At 44.0% G+C, this 20480-nt stretch overlaps 1 protein-coding gene across 4 annotated transcripts in view; it reads left to right on the top strand.

Annotated features, from left to right (window-relative positions):
- Nucleotides 1-20480, top strand: part of USP15 (ubiquitin specific peptidase 15) — a 174443-nt gene that overhangs the window by 119184 nt on the left and 34779 nt on the right. For all 4 annotated transcript variants that reach the window (XM_075344942.1, XM_075344945.1, XM_075344943.1 and 1 more), the window contains 3 exons: nucleotides 3848-4021; nucleotides 7273-7431; nucleotides 14498-14722. In XM_075344942.1, the coding sequence (XP_075201057.1) occupies nucleotides 3848-4021; nucleotides 7273-7431; nucleotides 14498-14722 (558 nt within the window). The remainder of the gene's footprint in view (nucleotides 1-3847; nucleotides 4022-7272; nucleotides 7432-14497; nucleotides 14723-20480) is intronic.

Here is a 20480-nt window from a genome sequence, read left to right as displayed (position 1 = left end):
GTAGTCCTGGGGGGAGAGGAGGAAAATAGGAGGAGTAGTCCTGAGGAGAGAGGAGTATAATAGGTGGAGTAGTCCTGGGGAGAGAGGAGGATAATAGGAGGAGTAGTCCTGGGGAGAGAGGAGGATAATTGGAGGAGTAGTCCTGGGGAGAGAGGAGTCTAATAGGAGGAGTAGTCCTGAGGAGAGAGGAGGATAATAGGAGGAGTAGTCCTCGGGAGAGAGGAGGATAATATGAGTAGTAGTCCTGTGGAGAGAGGAGTATAATAGGAGTAGTCCTGGGGAAAGAGGAGGTTATTAGGAGGAGTAGTCCTGGGGAGAAAGGAGGATAATAGGAGGAGTAGTCCTGGGGATAGAGGAGGATAATAGGAGGAGTAGTCCTAGTGAGAGAGGAGGATAATAGGAGGAGTAGTCCTGAGGAGAGAGGAGTATAATAGGAGGAGTAGTCCTGGGGAGAGAGGAGTATAATAGGAGTAGTCCTGGAGGTGAGGAGTATAATAGGAGGAGTAGTCCTGGGGAAAGAGGAGGATAATAGGAGGAGTAGTCCTGGGGGAGAGGTGGACAATAGGAGGAGTAGTCCTGGGGAATGAGGAGGTTATTAGGAGTAGTCGTCCTGGGGAGAGAGGAGTATAATAGGAGGAGTAGTCCTGGGGAAAGAGGAGGTTATTAGGAGTAGTCGTCCTGGGGAGAGAGGAGTATAATAGGAGGAGTATTCCTGGGGAGAGAGGAGTATAATAGGAGTAGTAGTCCTGGGGGGAGAGGAGAATAATAGGAGGAGTAGTCCTGAGGAGAGAGGAGTATAATAGGTGGAGTAGTCCTGGGGAGAGAGGAGGATAATAGGAGGAGTAGTCCTGGGGAGAGAGGAGTCTAATAGGAGGAGTAGTCCTGGGGAGAGAGGAGTATAATAGGAGGAGTATTCCTGGGGGGAGAGGAGGATAATAGGAGGAGCAGTCCTCGAGGTAAGAGGAGGAGAATAGGAGGAGGAGTCCTGGGGAGAGAGGAGTATAATAGGAGGAGTAGTCGTGGGGAAAGAGGAGGTTATTAGGAGGAGTAGTCCTGGGGAGAGAGGAGTATAATAGGAGGAGTAGTCCTGGGGGGGAGAGGAGGATAATGGGTGGAGTAGTCCTGAGGTGAGAGGAGTATAATAGGAGGAGTAGTTCTGGGGAGAGAGGAGTATAATAGGAGGAGTAGTCCTGGAGGTGAGGAGTATAATAGGAGGAGTAGTCCTGGGGGGAGAGGAGGAAAATAGGAGGAGTAGTCCTGAGGAGAGAGGAGTATAATAGGTGGAGTAGTCCTGGGGAGAGAGGAGGATAATAGGAGGAGTAGTCCTGGGGAGAGAGGAGGATAATTGGAGGAGTAGTCCTGGGGAGAGAGGAGTCTAATAGGAGGAGTAGTCCTGAGGAGAGAGGAGGATAATAGGAGGAGTAGTCCTCGGGAGAGAGGAGGATAATATGAGTAGTAGTCCTGTGGAGAGAGGAGTATAATAGGAGTAGTCCTGGGGAAAGAGGAGGTTATTAGGAGGAGTAGTCCTGGGGAGAAAGGAGGATAATAGGAGGAGTAGTCCTGGGGATAGAGGAGGATAATAGGAGGAGTAGTCCTAGTGAGAGAGGAGGATAATAGGAGGAGTAGTCCTGAGGAGAGAGGAGTATAATAGGAGGAGTAGTCCTGGGGAGAGAGGAGTATAATAGGAGTAGTCCTGGAGGTGAGGAGTATAATAGGAGGAGTAGTCCTGGGGAAAGAGGAGGATAATAGGAGGAGTAGTCCTGGGGGAGAGGTGGACAATAGGAGGAGTAGTCCTGGGGAATGAGGAGGTTATTAGGAGTAGTCGTCCTGGGGAGAGAGGAGTATAATAGGAGGAGTAGTCCTGGGGAAAGAGGAGGTTATTAGGAGTAGTCGTCCTGGGGAGAGAGGAGTATAATAGGAGGAGTATTCCTGGGGGGAGAGGAGGATAATAGGAGGAGCAGTCCTCGAGGTAAGAGGAGGAGAATAGGAGGAGGAGTCCTGGGGAGAGAGGAGTATAATAGGAGGAGTAGTCCTGGGGAAAGAGGAGTATAATAGGAGGAGTAGTCCTGGGGAAAGAGGAGTATAATAGGAGGAGTAGTCCTGGAGGGAGAGGAGTATAATAGGAGTAGTCCTGGGGAGAGAGGAGGATAATAGGAGGAGTAGTCCTGGGGAGAGAGGAGGATAATAGGAGGAGTAGTCCTGAGGAGAGAGGAGTATAATAGGAGGAGTAGTCCTGGGGAGAGAGGAGTATAATAGGAGTAGTAGTCCTGGGGGGAGAGGAGAATAATAGGAGGAGTAGTCCTGAGGAGAGAGGAGTATAATAGGTGGAGTAGTCCTGGGGAGAGAGGAGGATAATAGGAGGAGTAGTCCTGGGGAGAGAGGAGTCTAATAGGAGGAGTAGTCCTGGGGAGAGAGGAGTATAATAGGAGGAGTATTCCTGGGGGGAGAGGAGGATAATAGGAGGAGCAGTCCTCGAGGTAAGAGGAGGAGAATAGGAGGAGGAGTCCTGGGGAGAGAGGAGTATAATAGGAGGAGTAGTCGTGGGGAAAGAGGAGGTTATTAGGAGGAGTAGTCCTGGGGAGAGAGGAGTATAATAGGAGGAGTAGTCCTGGAGGGAGAGGAGGATAATAGGAGGAGTAGTCCTGGGGGGAGAGAAGTATAATAGGAGGAGTATTCCTGGGGGGAGAGGAGGATAATAGGAGGAGCATTCCTCGAGGTGAGAAGAGGAGAATAGGAGGAGTAGTCCTGGGGAGAGAGGAGTATAATAAAAGGAGTAGTCCTGGGGAGAGAGGAGTATAATAGGAGAAGTAGTCCTGGGGGGGAGAGGAGGATAATGGGTGGAGTAGTCCTGAGGTGAGAGGAGTATAATAGGAGAAGTAGTCCTGGGGGGGAGAGGAGGATAATGGGTGGAGTAGTCCTGAGGTGAGAGGAGTATAATAGGAGGAGTAGTCCTGGGGGGAGGTTTTTAATAGGTGGAGTAGTCCTGGGGGGAGGTGTCTAATAGGTGGAGTAGACCTGGGGGGAGGTGTATAGGTGCCCAATGTGTGGGGGCGTGGCCAAGGGGGCGCAGTGTGTGGGGGCGTGGCCAATGGGCGCAGTGTGTGGGGGCGTGGCCGCAGTGTACGGGGGGCGTGGCCGAGCGGGTGCAGTGCCAAGCGGGCGCAGTGTGCGGGGGGTGTGGCCGAGCAGCCAACGCTTACAGGGGGCGGCGCCGAGCCAAGCGGCCAACGCGTTACATGTTGTCACTGTAATGACGTCATTTTGGAGCAAGCCAGACAGACAGAATAAGGCAATTATATATATATAATAATAATAATTTTATTCATTTATATACCGCTATTAATTCCACAGCGCTTTACATACATTGGCAACACTGTCCCTATTGGGGCTCACAATCTAGAGTCCCTATCTGTATGTCTTTGGAGTGTGGGAGGAAACCGGAGTACCCGGAGGAAACCCACGCAAACACGGGGAGAACATACAAACTCCTTGCAGATGGTATCCTTGGTGGGATTTGAACCCAGGACCCCAGCGCTGCAAGACTGCAGTGCTAACCACTGAGCCACCGTGCCGCCCATATATATATATAGATTATTATTAATATACCTACTACATAATGGGATTGGATCTTGGAGATTGAAATTACCTTATAAACGATAGGTCGGACCTTTACAAGACAGGCATCCCTGAATTTTATGTTTTAACCCTTGCAGCAAGCTGTCTTCAGATTACATAGCAAAAACAGACAGATTATCTTTAAACAGCGAGTTGCGTTCAGGAGCCATCCACTTGTATTAATGTATCTGTGAGTAGTGAGAATGTACATCACCGTGTCCCTTCTTTCCAGTGTTTGAGCAATACTCCACCGCTAACAGAGTACTTCCTTAATGATAAGTATCAAGATGAGTTGAACCTGGACAACCCTTTAGGAATGAGAGGAGAAATCGCCAAGTCTTATGCAGAGCTTATCAAGCAAATGTGGTCCGGGAAATACAGCTACGTAACTCCCAGAGCATTCAAGGTTTGTTCTACCGATGTAGTATTGCACTGCAGTGACAGAGTGGTGCTGCTATTTGCGTACAGTGACCACTAATAAACTTTCACCCCGATTCATCATTTGCATTTTTTAAATGTCATTTTTTTTATTTTGTATTTCTTTTACCCCTGGCAGATTTTCTGCTAAATTCATCAAATTATAATCAAATTCAAGGATGCTTTTTAACATGTGACATACCTGTACATCAATCATGTGCTTAGCAGGCTTAGTAGCTGAGCCTGCTTTCTATACCCAGCAGAAGTTGGCTAAACGACACATCCGGCTTCTGCTTGTAACAGCGACAATCAGAGTTGATCTACTATCGCTACTGTTAACTCCTTCATGACATCCTCCATACATGTAAGGGGCAAGTCAGAAGCCAGTCTATGGAGTGGGCTCACTGGGGAAACTTGCTCCATACACTGCAGGTTAAGGCGGTGTGTTACAGCCAGGACCTGCCTCTAACAATTGCGGGTGTTGCAATGCACTGGCCGCGATTGTTAACCTGTTAAATGCTGCTGTCAAACTCTGACAGCGGCATATAGCGCATGCTGGCAATGGGGTGTGCCATTTTATTCGCCTATCAGTGTGCCCGTGATGTGATCTCAGTACGCCGACCGATGGGTTGATATAACAAACAGGAGTCTGCTGAAGACCTCTGGGCTTGTCATTATGAAGTTCCCTTGAAACCTTGTCTGTGGCCAGAAGACTATTTTTTTTTTTTTTTTTTTTTTTTTTTACTATTTGCAGGAATGCTGTAGCACTGCTGTATATAGCACAAGCGATCATCAGACGATCACAGGTTATAGTCCCCCTAAGGGGACTAACAAGTACACATACGAAAAGGAAATCAAAACACCTGAATTAGCATTTTTTCAGTCACTCACCTCTCCCAAAAGATGTACAAAATTCACAAATTTCACAAAACTTTTTATGCATTTGGTTTTTAAATGAGGGGCTGCTGATAAGTCTTTGGCTTTACCTAGAAACAAACGAAATAGGATAATGAAACTTTACATTTATTCCTCATACTCTCCACTGATGTCAACACACTTCTTACACTGGTAATCCAAGTTCTGTAAGTCTAGCAAAAACAAGGATTTTGGTTGTGCCTCAAACCAGGCATCCGTATCAGCCATTGCATCAGACGTGGTGGGAAATTTGGTACTCTTGAGGTGTTTCTTCAGGTTTAGAAACAGATGATAGTCGGAAGGAGCTAGATCTGGTGAATAAGGTGGGTGGTCAACAGCTAGAAGCCCAGCTCTGCCAGTTTTGCCGTGGTTGCTTGTGTAGTTTGAGCAGAGGCGTTGTCTTGCAGGAACAAGATTACTTTGGACAGCTTGACGCGCCTTTTGGCCTTCAGAGCTGTCTTCAATTGGTCCAAAATTCAATGTAATACCTTGCAATGATGGTAGAACCCTTCTGAAGGTAGTCCACTAGCAGCATGCCCTCCTTATTCCAGAACACAGACTTCATCACTTTTAGTGGCTGATTTTTGCACTTTGGACGAGGAGAACCACTGTGCCTCCACTCTTTTGACTGCTCCTTGTTTTCAGGGTCATAGAAATAAATCCAGGTCTCATCCATAGTGACCAGTCGATCCAGGAAGTTCTTATTCCGGAAATGCTGACAAATGGACCGGGAAGTTTTCATTCGTATGCATCTCTGGTCTTTTGTCAAACATATGGGGACCCACTTTACAGATAGCTTCCTCATGTCCAAATGTTAATGGATACTGACACAATCGCGTTCCAGTTCACTTTCCTTGCAGAAACAAGAATGTTATCACTCCTCTGCTCTCAGTTGCTGTGAATATCGCATTAGACTCCGCCATTTTGTTTTCCCACGTGCGTAGAACACTGTTGCCATAAGCAACAAACACAAAATTTTGAAAAAATATATTAGCCACGTAAGGCTTTCATGTGCTGTAACATTGGTTACCATAGAAACAAAAAAAGATCACAAACACTTAGCAGCAGCTCATTATATGTATAATTGTCTCTGCCAACTTTTTTTTTAAAAAAATAAGAAAGACGTGATGTAGTAATTTCGTGGCCTTTAGAATTTTTCCTGCAATTTCTTGTATATTGCATTTTAAAATAAATGTCATTCAAGACTACAACTCATTTTGGAAAAAACAACTTCTCGTATGGTTATATTGATGGAAATATGAAAAAGTTGCACCTCTTGAAGGACAGAAAAAACAAAAGTCCAAAAATGGAAATTTGACCTTCAAAAAGTTAAAGTGCAAAAAACAAACAAGAAATCACTCTAATAAAAAAGTTGCAAAATTAATGCTGAATCAGTGCATTTGTGTTAAAATAGCACTAAAATAGTACAGTAGTGTACCTTGCAGATGCAACACACAAATATTAATACCATAGTGTGTTGTCAGTTAGCTTGGCAACTGTTACATCTGTAATGTCATCCTTTCTAATGTATCTTATCACAGAAATCGACTTCCTTTCCCACTTTTTAGAAACGTTTTCCACTCCTTCCTGATCTTGTCATCCACTCTGAGAAAAGCAGCTGAAATTCATCTTGTTCTTACAAGACAGACTGGCTGCTCACTATGGTGTCTTGTGACTTTTCATGTGCTCATTATACTCCATGGAGGAGAGAATGACTGAGAAGAAGGGAGAGGAAACAGGCAGAGGGAGACACAGAAAGATTGTGCTGAGCTTTCATCCTAGTCTTCTACCTCACCCCAGAGCTTGAGTAACATTCAGACAGCTCAGTACTGCAGCATAATGTCTTACAGGTTTGCCAAATTAAATCGTATTGCCTGATTATACCATATAGTGAACATTGTAAATAAAAACAAAAACCCTTTGTGGTTGCATTATTAATTTCACCGCACTTGTATTTTGTTTTTTTCCCATTTTCCAGAACACTATTTAGCAGAATGAGTAGTGTCATTCAAAAGTACAACACGTCCCACAAAAAACAAGCCGTCATATGGTTATGTTAATGAAAAAAATAAAAAATGTTATGTCTCTTGCAAGAAGAAGAAGAGGTAAAAAAAGAAAAATAGAAAATCTCCCAGGGGTGAAATAGTTTGTTCATACCTGTCATACCGGATTTTACCAGTTTCTTTGCTGGACAAATGTATATATTGTATTATACTAATCAGTCCTGTTCCATGTTGTACACACTGTACAAACTGCTTCCATGAGTCTGTTAGTGGGCTATTTATTGCAGTCACATGTATTCTCCTATTCTTTTCCATTTGACAGACTCAGGTAGGCCGATTTGCACCTCAGTTCTCTGGGTATCAACAGCAGGATTGCCAAGAATTACTCGCTTTTTTATTAGATGGCTTACATGAAGATCTAAATCGAATTCGAAAGAAGCCTTATATCCAACTCAAGGATGCAGATGGCAGGCCAGACAAGGTATTTATCTCTTATGGACTCAATCACTTCAATCAAGAGCTTTTACATGGATTGACAGCCAGCTCTGCAGTGCATGTGTGCAGTGGGGCTGTCAGTTGAAGTGCCAGGGGTTGCTTCCAGTAGTGGTAGCACTGTACTGCTGGTGATTGATAAAGTTCAGTTTCTCCTGGGAGCTGTGCTTTGTATAAAGCAGCCGGGCAGCTTTTTAACACTATTAACCAGTAGAGTAAGGGGTGCTTCACACATAGCGAGATCGCTACCGAAATCGCTGCTACGGCACGGTTTTGGTGACGCAACAGTGACCTCATTAGTGATCTCGCTGTGTGTGACACTGAGCAGCGATCTGGCCCCTGCTGGGAGATCGCTGCTCGTTACACACAGCCCTGGTTCGTTTTCTTCAAAGGCGCTCTCCCGCTGTGACACACAGATCGCTGTGTGTGACAGCGAGAGAGCGACGAAATGAAGCGAGCAGGGAGCAGCAGCCGGCGTCTGGCAGCTGCGGTAAGCTGTAACAAGGGTAAACATCGGGTAACCAAGGTGGTTACCCGATATTTACCTTAGTTACCAGCCTCCGCAGCTCTCACGCTGCCTGTGCTGCCGGCTCCGGCTCTCTGCACATGTAGCTGCATTACACATCAGGTTAATTAACCCGATGTGTACTGTAGCTAGGAGAGCAAGAAGCCAGCGCTAAGCAGTGTGTGCGGCTCCCTGCTCTCGCGGTTATGATCGCTGCTTCGGCTGCTGTGTTTGACAGCTAAGCAGCGATCATAACAGCGACTTACAAGGTCGCTGTTACGTCACAGAAAATGGTGACGTAACAGCGACCTCGTTGTCGCTGTCGCTTAGTGTGAACCAGCCCTAACTCTATATCTATAGGTAAATAGCGTTGTCTGTGGTGACAGGTTCCATTTAAAGTCCTGAAAATCTGGGTTTAAACCGCAACATCTGTTTGTGGCGAGGACCACACAAACACAGGGACCATACTGTACAAACTCCTTGTATGTTCTGTGTGATTATCCACAGACTAAGCACTTGGCTGAAACGCGTAGACTGGTCTATCTATACGATCTATGCTTGATTTTATCATGTTTTAAGCCAATTCAATAAAGGTGTGATTTTACTTATGGACGCCGGATACAAATCCTTTTTGCCTTTATCTCTCTGTGATTGTGTAGGTCTTCTCCCCATTTTCTAGAAAACATACTAATGAGTTAAAGATGTCTTCACAATTTTTTTTTTCCTAATCTCTTAGTCTTCTTAGGTATTCAGCACCACTTTGAGCCGCTTCTGGCTACGTTAATCAAAATTAAACTAGCCGGCACACCCTGCAGTTTGTGTGGAATGGAAATAGTTTTTTCTATGTAAGTCTATTGAGCCTTGTTTTGGTTCTCATAGACTTATATTGAAAAAGAAGTATAGCAACACAAAGTGTGAACACTTAAAGCTGAAGAGCGAAAACATGGTCCAGGAAAGGACCAGGGCCAGGCTGTTATAGAAACAGGAGGATTCTAAAATTGAAAAATACTTTAATGTACTTGAAGTATATTACATGCATATTTTGGAGTGCTTAGGGAAAAACATTGAGTCAAATTCTTAAAAGGGTTGTTTGACATTAATATATATTAATATATGTGTATAATGCTTAATTTACATATTAGGCATTGATTGATTAATGTTTAGTAGGTGGAGACATACTTGCCTTTAAGCGCTATCACGAATCTAGCACAGTCCTCTATATTGTTCTCCGCCTGCTCACAAAGTGGTGTCAGCCCCATTTGGAAGTAACACCACTGCTGGATCCAGTTGTGGGTGCTTCGGTGCTGGTACTATCTAGAGTGACACATACTGCATCTGCGGGGGCGCCTAAAAGTGAGTATACCTTTATTATTTTTAATTAGTCCATGCCTAAAGCCTAAGACACACGGCATGAAAATCGGAGCGAGTGGAATGCGATGTTTTATCACATGTCACTCGGACCAATATTAGCCTGTGTGTCAGCACACATGAGGGATTATTTTCTTGGCCCCAATCGGACCGAGCAAACCATCGCAGCATGCTGCGATTGTAATGAGTCTTTTTCTCTCAAACCCATTCAAGTCTATGGGGTTAGAGAAAAATCACACTGCACTCGCATACACCGGTGTACCACGAGTGCAGGGCGAGAATGGCAATAGCCGGCAACGTAGGAGAGAGGGAGATAAATCCCGCCCGCCCCTCCTCAGCACTGGTTCGCCCCTCCGCAGCGCCGGCCCACCTTTCCTCAGAGCCATCCCTCCCCTCCTGAGTGCCGGCCCGCCCCGGCAGCTGAGGTCCAATCGCATGATCGGACCTCAGTCGCTGTGACACTCGCATGACACTCGGCTCCTGCTGTGCTGCCAGCATGAGCTGAGTGTCATGCAAGGATCACACTGGTGCCCCATGTGGCCCCCGGCCTAAAAAAAAATAATTTACTGTTGGACAACCCTTTTTAGTTTTGTTAGTGAACATATAAGTAAATACAATCTTTGGTATGAAAACAATAAAAAAAACATAGTGTAAATGAAAAGTGGATCAGTTTCCTGTAGACATTGGTGAGTCAGCTTTCGGGGTTGAGGGGTTATATTTGGTGAATGGTAGAAATAACCAGGTGATGATACAAATCACACTTAGTTTATTGTGCACTAATCCAAAGCCGTTTTAGAATTGTTTTATTTTTTTTAAAGACAGATTTATAAAAATGGGAATGTATAGCGATTGTCAGTTCTCCTGTCATTTTCCTTCCTTTTGATAAAGCTTGTTTGGCTAAAATGTTCATTAAAAACCTGTGAGATGAATGTGTGTGTGTGTGTGTGTGTGTGTGTGTGTGTGTGTGTATGTGTGTGTGTGTGTGTGTGTGTGTGTGTGTGTATATGTGGGGCTAGACAGACAGACACTGAACAAAAATATATACACAACACTTCTGTTTTTGCTCCCATTTTTCATGAGCTGATCTTAAAGATATGACATTTTTTATGTACATAAAAGGCCTTTTTCTCTCAAGTATTCTTCACAAATTTGTCTAAAACTGTGTTAGTGATCACTTCTCCTTTGCTGAGATAATCCATCCACCTCACAGATGTTGTCATATCAAGATGCTAATTAGACAGCATGATTATTGCACAGGTGTGTCTTAGGCAGGCCACAATAAAAGACCACTCTAAAATGTGCAGTTTTAATTTTAATGCGTTGGTATAGAACCCTAGTCAAATTACATAGGATATACCCAGAAATCTCAACTCTCTGTTGGAAGTGTGCATGGGGGAGGGAACAATGCTACATGTATGGTGGAGCTGCCCGGGCATTAGACCCCTCTGGGACAACGTATTTCAGCTATATAACCACTTGCTTTCTGACCATATCAGGCCTTCCCCTGAGCTGGCCCTCTTGTCCATGTTCTCGAGTTCCGTACCTAATGTTAAGATAGACCTCTTGCCGTTCTTTCTGATTGCGGTGCGTCAGCTTATCCCTAGGTTCTTGAAAACCACTAAGTGCTGACAAGTATAGATTGGGTAGACACAGTTAACACACTCAAACACCTGGAAGAATTCAGGGAATTCAATGAGAAGTTAGACTCTAAGTGGTTTGCAACCTGCCACCCTTGGATATTTTTTGAGGAGACAGCTGATTTTCAAAAGTGGTTGACACAAAAGATCTTCCTCTCTTCCATCTTACTCTTGTTTCTGCTTATTTGTTGTTCTATAACCAAAATGGATAGAGAATTTTCCACTTGGCAATACATTGATAATTGTTGAATGTTTTATAGGCATATATGTAACCAGAAGGAAGGGGTAACCCCTGTTCTGACCTAATTGCACTTGATATACTGTTTCTGCCTAATTGAATGCCTGGAAATGTATTGTCATTTTTCTTCTGTTTAATAAAAATATATTGACCCTTAAAATGTGTATTTTTACAGTATAGAGAGTGTCCAAGGAGGGATTGGGAGGGTTCGAAAACCAGTCAGTATCTGGTGTTACCATCATTTGCCTCATGTAGTACACTAGGGATGATCGAATACCTCAAATATTCGGCTTTGCGAATATCCGACGAATAGGTCACTGCTATCCGAATATTTGATGTGCAATGTAAGTCTATGGGAAGCCCGAATAGTTCTGAATAGTTATTTGGGTTTCCCATAGACTTACATTGTGCATCGAATATTCGCGAATAGTCGAATAGTGGTAACCTATTCGGCAAATATTCGCGAAGCCGAATATTTGAGGTATTCGATCATCCCCAAGTACAACACATCTCCTTCCCATAGAGTTGATCAGGTTGGTGATTGTGACCTGAGGAATGTTGGTCCGCTCCTCTTCAATGACTGTGTGAAGTTGCTGGACATTGGCAGGAACTTGAACACACTGTCGTATACACTGACCCAGAACATCCCAAACATGCTTAATGGGTGACATGTCGACGGAGTATGCTGGCCATGAAGAACTGGGATATTTTCAGCTTCTAGGAATTGTGTACAGATCCTTGCAACATGGTACCGTGCATTATAATGCTGCAACTTGGGGTGAAGGTTGTGGATGAATGGCACAACAATGGGCCACAGGATCTCGTCACAGTATCTGTGTGCATTCAGAATACAATCAATAAAATGCATCTTTGTTTATTATCCATAACATTCACCTGCCCATACCATAAACCCACCGCCACCATTGGCCACTTGATTCACAATGCTGATATCACCCACACAACACCATACACTCAGTTTGCCATCTGCTCTGTGAAAACCAGGATTTATCCGTGAAGAGAACACCTGTCCAGTGTGTCAGACGCCACCAAATGTGAGTATTTACACTTCAGTTTGATTACGAAGACAAACTGAAATCTGGTGGAGACCCCGATGAAGGTGACGAGCATACAGATGAGTTTCCCTGAGACAGTTTCTGACAGTTTGATCAGAAATTCTTAAGTTATGCAAACAGATTGTTACAGCAGCTATCAGAGTGGCCGGTCTCAGACTATCTTGGAGGTTAAGATGTTGAATATTGAGCTCCTGGTCTGGTGTGGTTACACGTGGTCTTTGGTTGTGAGGCCGGTTGGATGGACTGTCAAATTCTCTTCAATGCCTTTGGAGACTGCTTATAGTAGAGAAATGAACATTCAATTCACGGGCAACATCTGTGGCATTGTGCTGTGTGATAAAACTGCACATTTTAGAGAGGCCTTTTATTGTGGCCAGCTTGTGCAATAATCATGTTGTCTAATGAGCATCTCCATATGCCACACCTGTGAGGTGGATGGATTATTTCAGCAAAGGAGAAATGATCAGTAACACAGAGTTAGGCCGGCTTCTCACTTGCGATTTTCTCGCAGTAGTGCAATGCGAGAAATTGTCACATTGCACTCGGACACGTTAATCAATGAGGCAGCTCCCATCTGCTATTTTTTTCTCAGTCCAAATCGGACTCAGTCCAAAAAAAAAAGAAACCCTCTCTCATACTCACCGATCCCCGATCCCCAGCGCGGCGCTGCACTGCGTTCACACTGCTCCAGCTGCTTCTCTTTTTAAAAAGCCGGCCGCTCATTATGCAATCTCGTATTCCCTGCTTTACCCGCCCACCGGCGCCTATGATTGGTTGCAGTCAGACACGCCCCCACGATGAGTGACAGCTGTCTCACTGCAACCAATTACAGCTGCCGGTGGGGGGCGTCTATATCATGCAGTAAAATAAATAATTAAAAAAAAAAACGGCGTGCAGTTCCCCCCCATTTTAATACCAGCCAGGGTAAAGCCACACGGCTGAAGGCTAGTATTGTCAGGATGGGGAGCCCCACGTTATGGGGAGCCAACCACCCTAACAATATCAGCCAGCAGCTGCATCCATTGGATGCGACAGTACCGGGACTGTACCCGACCATCCCGAATTGCCCTGGTGCGGTGGCAATCGAGGTAATAAGGAGTTAATGGCAGCAGCCTATAGCTGCCACTAAGTCCTAGATTAATCATGGCAGGCGTCTCCCCGAGATACCTTCCATGATTAACCTGGAAGTTTAAGAAAATGAAGACATACACCAAAAAATCCTTTATTTGAAATAAATAACAAAAAAAAACAACCCTCTTTCACCACTTTATTCAAGTCCCCAACTACCCTTCCATGTCCGACGTAATCCACAAAGGTCCCTCGACGCTGTCAACTCTGCTACATCGGAAGCTGACAGAGAGCAGACACAGACCACGACCGCTCTCTGTGAGCTCCCCGCAGCGACTGAAGTGAGTCGCACTATCAGCGATGACATCACTCAGGTTACCTGCGGCCACAGATCTCAGCGGGAGGACTTCTGCTGTGGCCACGGGTAACCTCAGTGACGGCACCGCTGATCGCGCGGCTCACTGCGGTCACTCGGGATTTGCGGTCACCGGTGAGACCTTCACCGGTGACCGAAAATCAGGGGCCATGCCACACAGACAGAGCCATCTGATCATGCGGCTGTGTCTGTGTCTGCTGTCAGCGGCCATTCAGCTCTGCTACATGGCTCTGTCTGTGTCTGCTGTCAGCGGCCATGTAGCAGAGCTGAATGGCAGATGACATAGTAAAAAAGGATCCCATGCGCATCAAACACGCATTGCACACGCACTGCAATCATGAGAAAAATCCCAGGATCGCAGTGCAGTTGCATTGCACACTGATCATAAAGTGAACTAAAATCGGTCGACTTTTTTTCCTCCTACTCAGACTGATTTTACACGCATAAATGTGATTCCAGCCTTAGACAAATTTGTGAACAGTATTTGAGAGAAAAAGGCCTTTTGTGTACATAGAAAATGCCTTAGATCTTTTAGTAAAATGCCTTAGATCTTTTAGTTAAGCTCATGAAAAATGGGAGTAAAAACAAAAGTGTTAGGTTTATATTTATGTGCAATGTGCGCATAATATATATATTTATTTATATAATAGAAATAATTATTTGTGTGGGCTTGTATGTGTATGTAGTGTATATATACATTTTATTTATTTTACTTATTTATACACGTTTACCTGGAAAGCATTTGATTATTACTTTTTTAACACTTACTCTAGGTGTTCTTGTATTACAGGTAGTTGCTGAAGAGGCCTGGGAGAACCATATAAAAAGAAATGACTCCATTATTGTTGATATATTTCATGGTTTATTTAAGTCCACCTTAGTTTGTCCTGAATGTGCTAAAATTTCTGTGACGTTTGATCCTTTTTGTTATTTAACACTTCCGCTACCGATGAAAAAAGAGCGCACGCTGGAAGTATATCTTGTTAGAATGGACCCTCTTGCCAAACCTATGCAGGTAAGATACAAGACACTTGCAGTACATATGCGAATCCTATCCTTACAGTCTCATTGTTCTGCATGAGTATTAGTGATGAGTGAGCATGCTTGGCACTGCTCATTGCTCGATCGAGCATCGTATTGGAGTGCTTTGCACTCTTAGTACTCTATTGATTATCCTTGTGCTCGGGTGCCATGCTCAAGTCCCCACCCCGCATGTTTCACGACTGTTTTTCAGCCATTAGACATGCAGGGATTGTCTGCCAATCACTGTAATGCTATAGCTATGTTTGTTACAGCAGTGATTGGCCCATCACATTATGTCAATATGTCTATATAAGACCCGATGACTCTATGCTCGGCACACGATACCCTAGAAATAGTGTATAAGGATTATTGTCTCACATTTCTTGTTTTTGCTACGTTAACCCAAGAGTCCTTTTCAGGGCTAATTCATATATACAGTGCCTACAAGTAGTATTCAACCCCCTGCAGATTTAGCAGGTTTGATAAGATGCAAATAAGTTAGAGCCTGCAAACTTCAAACAAGAGCAGGATTTATTAACAGATGCATAAATCTTACAAACCAACAAGTTATGTTGCTCAGTTAAATTGTAATAAATTTTCAACATAAAAGTGTGGGTCAATTATTATTCAACCCCTAGGTTTAATATTTTGTGGAATAATCCTTGTTTGCAATTACAGCTAATAATCGTCTTTTATAAGACCTGATCAGGCCGGCACAGGTCTCTGGAGTTATCTTGGCCCACTCCTCCATGCAGATCTACTCCAAGTTATCTAGGTTCTTTGGGTGTCTCATGTGGACTTTAATCTTGAGCTCCTTCCACAAGTTTTCAATTGCGTTAAGGTCAGGAGACTGACTAGGACACTGCAACACCTTGATTTTTTCCCTCTTGAACCAGGCCTTGGTTTTCTTGGCTGTGTGCTTTGGGTCGTTGTCTTGTTGGAAGATGAAATGATGACCCATCTTAAGATCCTTGATGGAGGAGCGGAGGTTCTTGGCCAAAATCTCCAGGTAGGCCGTGCTATCCATCTTCCCATGGATGCGGACCAGATGGCCAGGCCCCTTGGCTGAGAAACAGCCCCACAGCATGATGCTGCCACAACCATGCTTGACTGTAGGGATGGTATTCTTGGGATCGTATGCAGTGCCATCCAGTCTCCAAACGTCACGTGTGTGGTTGGCACTAAAGATCTCGATCTTGGTCTCATCAGACCAGAGAACCTTGAACCAGTCTGTCTCAGAGTCCTCCAAGTGATCATGAGCAAACTGTAGACGAACCTTGACATGACGCTTTGAAAGTAAAGGTACCTTACAGGCTCGTCTGGAACGGAGACCATTGCAGTGGAGTACGTTACTTATGGTATTGACTGAAACCAATGTCCCCACTGCCATGAGATCTTCCCGGAGCTCCTTCCTTGTTGTCCTTGGGTTAGCCTTGACTCTTCGGACAAGCCTGGCCTCGGCACGGGTGGAAACTTTCAAAGGCTGTCCAGGCCGTGGAAGGCTAACAGTAGTTCCATAAGCCTTCCACTTCCGGATGATGCTCCCAACAGTGGAGACAGGTAGGCCCAACTCCTTGGAAAGGGTTTTGTACCCCTTGCCAGCCTTGTGACCCTCCACGATCTTGTCTCTGATGGCCTTGGAATGCTCCTTTGTCTTTCCCATGTTGACCAAGTATGAGTGCTGTTCACAAGTTTGGGGAAGGTCTTAATTAGTCAGAAAAGGCTGGAAAAAGAGATAATTAATCCAAACATGTGAAGCTCATTGTTCTTTGTGCCTGAAATACTTCTTAATACTTTAGGGGAACCAAACAGAATTCTTGTGGCTTGAGGGGTTGAATAATTAATGACCCTCTGAATAAACCTTTCACAATTTAAAAAAAAAAATAAAAAAAGAAATAACATTCTTTTTTGCTGCAGTGCATTTCACACGTCCAGGCTGATCTACAGCCCAAATGTCACAATGCCAAGTTAATTCCGAATGTGTAAACCTGCTAAATCTGCAGGGGGTTGAATACTACTTGTAGGCACTGTATTCTATTCTCTAATAATACTGCTCTTAGCTGCAATTCTTGTAGGGAGAGCTGCTGGAGAAAGGTTAGTGTATTAAAAGCATGATCGAATCATTGCCTTACAGTCCTTGCTGCTGCTACCTTAACCCACAAGTCCTTTTCAGGGCCAATTCAAACTACAGTGGAACCTTGGTTAACGAAAACAATCCGTTCTGGGAGTGTGCTTGTTAACCAAGTTACTCATTCAGCAAAGCAAGATTTCCCTTAGGAAATCATTGCAATGCAGACAATTCGTTCCACAACTTGTTAAATGTCCCATCCTGGCCCCCTATTGTGCCATTTCACACACGTACAAACACACACAAAAACGCACGCACACACACATATTATGCTCACCTTACCTTCCGTTTCATCGCCGGCCTCCTGGATCTTGCAGTTCGCCTGTACAGGATGTGTATCGGGTAACCATCGCGACGAGGGAACAGAAGGTAAGGTGAGCATAATATGTGCGTGTTTGTGCGTGTTTGTGCGTGCTTGTGTGTGTTTGTGCATTTTTGTGCGGACTGCAAGAGCGGGTTAGAGCACGGTGGATGTACGGAACCAGAAGTGTGTGCAGTGAGTATTTGCTCGTACGGCAAAGATTGCTCGTAAACGGAGTTACAAATTTACAACAAACTTTGCTCGTTAAGCGAAATACTCGCTAACTGGGTTACTCGTTAAGCGAGGTTCCACTGTATTCTATTCTCTAGTAATGCCGCTCTTAGCTTCATACCTAATTAAAAATGCACAAGGCATTGTTTTTCCTGCCCCCCAACCCAGACCTCCTGGGAAAAATGCTCGAGTTTCCCATGGACTTCCAGTATATTCAATGCTCGAATCGAGCCCCATCCGAGCATCCGACCTTCTCAATTCAAGTAACGAGCTCTCGAGCATTTTAGTGCTCACTCATCACTAATCAGTATATTTTTATGGTTGTTTTGAAGAAATTTGTTTTCACTTTAATCCCGTATATTTTCACTTTAGCATTTGAGAGTAGTTTTCTTTTCATTTTGTGTGAAAATGTATAAGCCGGTAGTGATCCCTGCACATGTCTGCTGATTTAAACAGCAGATGTTTGCCTTGCAGGTGCTGAGTCTTATAGACCCTTAGGGGGACTAGGAAAATAAAAAAAAAAAAACCTTTTAAAAAATTATAAAAAAAAACCTCTAAAAGTTGTAATCACCCCCCATTCACACCATTGAAAATTAAAGGGTTAAAAAAAAAATCAAAAATATACACATATTTGGTATCGCTGGGTTAAAAAATGCCCAAGCTATCAAAATATAAAATCAATTAATCTGATCGGTAAACGATGTAATGTAAAGCAAATTCCAGACACAAATTTTCGTTTTTTGGTTGTCGCAAAATGCAATAACAGGCGATCAAAACGTAGCATCTGTGCATAAATGATACCATTAAAAACGTCAGCTCGAGATGCAAAAATTAAGCAGTTACTGAGACCCCTTTCCCGATAATTGAGAATGGTACGTGTCACAGAAAATCGCGCAAAAAGTGCGCCACTTTTTTTGGACAAACGTCTGAGTTTTTTGAACCCCTTAAGCTAAAAGTAAACTTATACATGTTTGGTGTCTATGAACTTGTCCCGACCTGAGACATCACAACAACACATCAGTTTTACCATATAGTGAATATGGTGAAAAAAATACCCCAAAAACAATTGTGCAATTGCACATTTTTTTTATCCATTTTTCTGCACTTGGATTTTTTTTTTTGCCTATATGGTAAAAATAATGGTTTTTATTCAAAAGTACAATCGTCCCACAAACAACAAGCCCTCATATGGCAAGAGTGATGGAAAAATAAAAAAGTTACAGCTCTCAGAAAAGGGGGAACAAAAAGAAGCAATGAAAAACGGAAAATCGCCCTGGGGTGAAGGGGTTAAAGAGAATCCTTCACCAGGGTTTTCTACTCCTCAAGAGCAGCATAATGTAGAGACAGAAACCTAGATTCCAGCAATGTTTCACTTACTGGCCTGTTTGCTGTAGTTATTGTAAAATCAGCAAGAGACTATCGCTAGCAGACTGGCAAATCTGCTGCTCTTTGGTCCTCCATATATTCATGAGCTCTGTATAACCCCACCCCCACCAATTATTGGCATATTTCTGGGTATGCAGTGTATACACAGAAAACTGGCAATCCTCTATAAAGCTCTCCATAGTGATACACCCTCCTACATTTCCACATTCATATGTGTCTATTACCCCACCCTTTCTCTATGCTCCACCAGCGACTTTCGACATCCGCACTAATCCGATCCTCCCACTCCCGGCTCCAAGACTTATCCCAAGCTGCACCAATTCTCTAGAGCGCTCTACCCCAAGAAATTAGGACTAACCACAACTTACACAGTTTTAGACGCTCCCTAAAAACACAGTTTTTAGGGTGACCTATTACGTTCCCTTATCACAGTCCTTTTATATGCAGCTCATTCACTCTTTCTCTGAACATAATTCTTCACCGCACCAAAAAGCACTACAAAGATTGTCTGGTCACTGATTCGTGCAGCTTTTATCTATCCCCCATTTCTTCAAGATTGTTGGACCATCATTGTAAATAAGCACCCGTACTTTGTGTCACCCAATCATCTCTTTGTAGATTGTGTAAGCCATTTACGAGCAGGGTCGTCATTTAGTTGTTTTTTTTTTTTTATTATTGTATTTTCTGTAACTGTTCCTTATGACTGTTTTGTGTATGAACCTCTGAATTGTAAAGCACAGCAGAATATGTTGGTGCTATAAAAATAAAGATTATTATTGTTATTATTATTATTATATAGAGCTCAGAATTCAGAGAACTGGTAGATCTGTAACAGAAAAAACTGTGCTTTTATCAAAATGACAGCATGCATCTCAGTAAGTGATACATCCCTAAAAGTGGGTTCTTCGCCCCTACATGATGCTGCGCTCAGATAAGTTATCAAAAAAACTGGTGACAGATTCTGTTTACATGGTGTTTATTTCTAACAAAGGGAACATCCATAAGGGTTTTTTGTAAACATATATTTTGGGGCCCATTTTCCCTTTATTAGATGAATTCTTCAGGAAAGATTCCTTTTAGGGGCACTTTGCACACTACGACATCGCAAGCCGATGCTTGCGATGCCGAAGGCGATAGTCCCCGCCCCCGTCACAGCTGCAATATCTTGTGATAGCTGGCGTAGCGAACATTATCGCTACGCCAGGTTCACATGCACTCACCTGCCCTGCGACGTCGCTCTGGGTCGTGCGGCGTCATAGCGATGTCACACGGCAGGCGGCCAATAGAAGCGGAGGGGCGGAGATGAGTGGGACGTAAACATCCTGCCCACCCTTTTCCTTCCGCATAGCTGGCGTGAGCCGCAGTACGCAGGTAGAAGATGTTCCTCGCTCCTGCGGCTTCACACACAGCGATGTGTGATGCCGCTGGAACGAGGAATAACATCGTAACATCGGTCATTTCCAAATTATGGAAATGACCGACACTACACCGATGATACGATTACGACGATTTTGCGCTCGTTAATCGTATCAAAAAGGCTTTACACACTACGATATCGCCTGCGACCCCGGATGTGCGTCACTTTCAATTTGACCCCACCGACATCGCACCTGCGATGTCGTAGTGTGCAAAGTGCCCCTTAGACAATCTGTACTATTAATTGAGCTAGTGGTTTGGTTTTGTAGGCCTTTAAAAGTGAATCTG

Source organism: Anomaloglossus baeobatrachus, chromosome 4 (genome assembly GCF_048569485.1).
Source record: "Anomaloglossus baeobatrachus isolate aAnoBae1 chromosome 4, aAnoBae1.hap1, whole genome shotgun sequence".
Taxonomy (NCBI): domain Eukaryota; kingdom Metazoa; phylum Chordata; class Amphibia; order Anura; family Aromobatidae; genus Anomaloglossus; species Anomaloglossus baeobatrachus.
The sequence above is the reverse complement of the archived record's forward strand: the minus strand, read 5'-3'. Positions and strand labels throughout refer to the sequence as shown.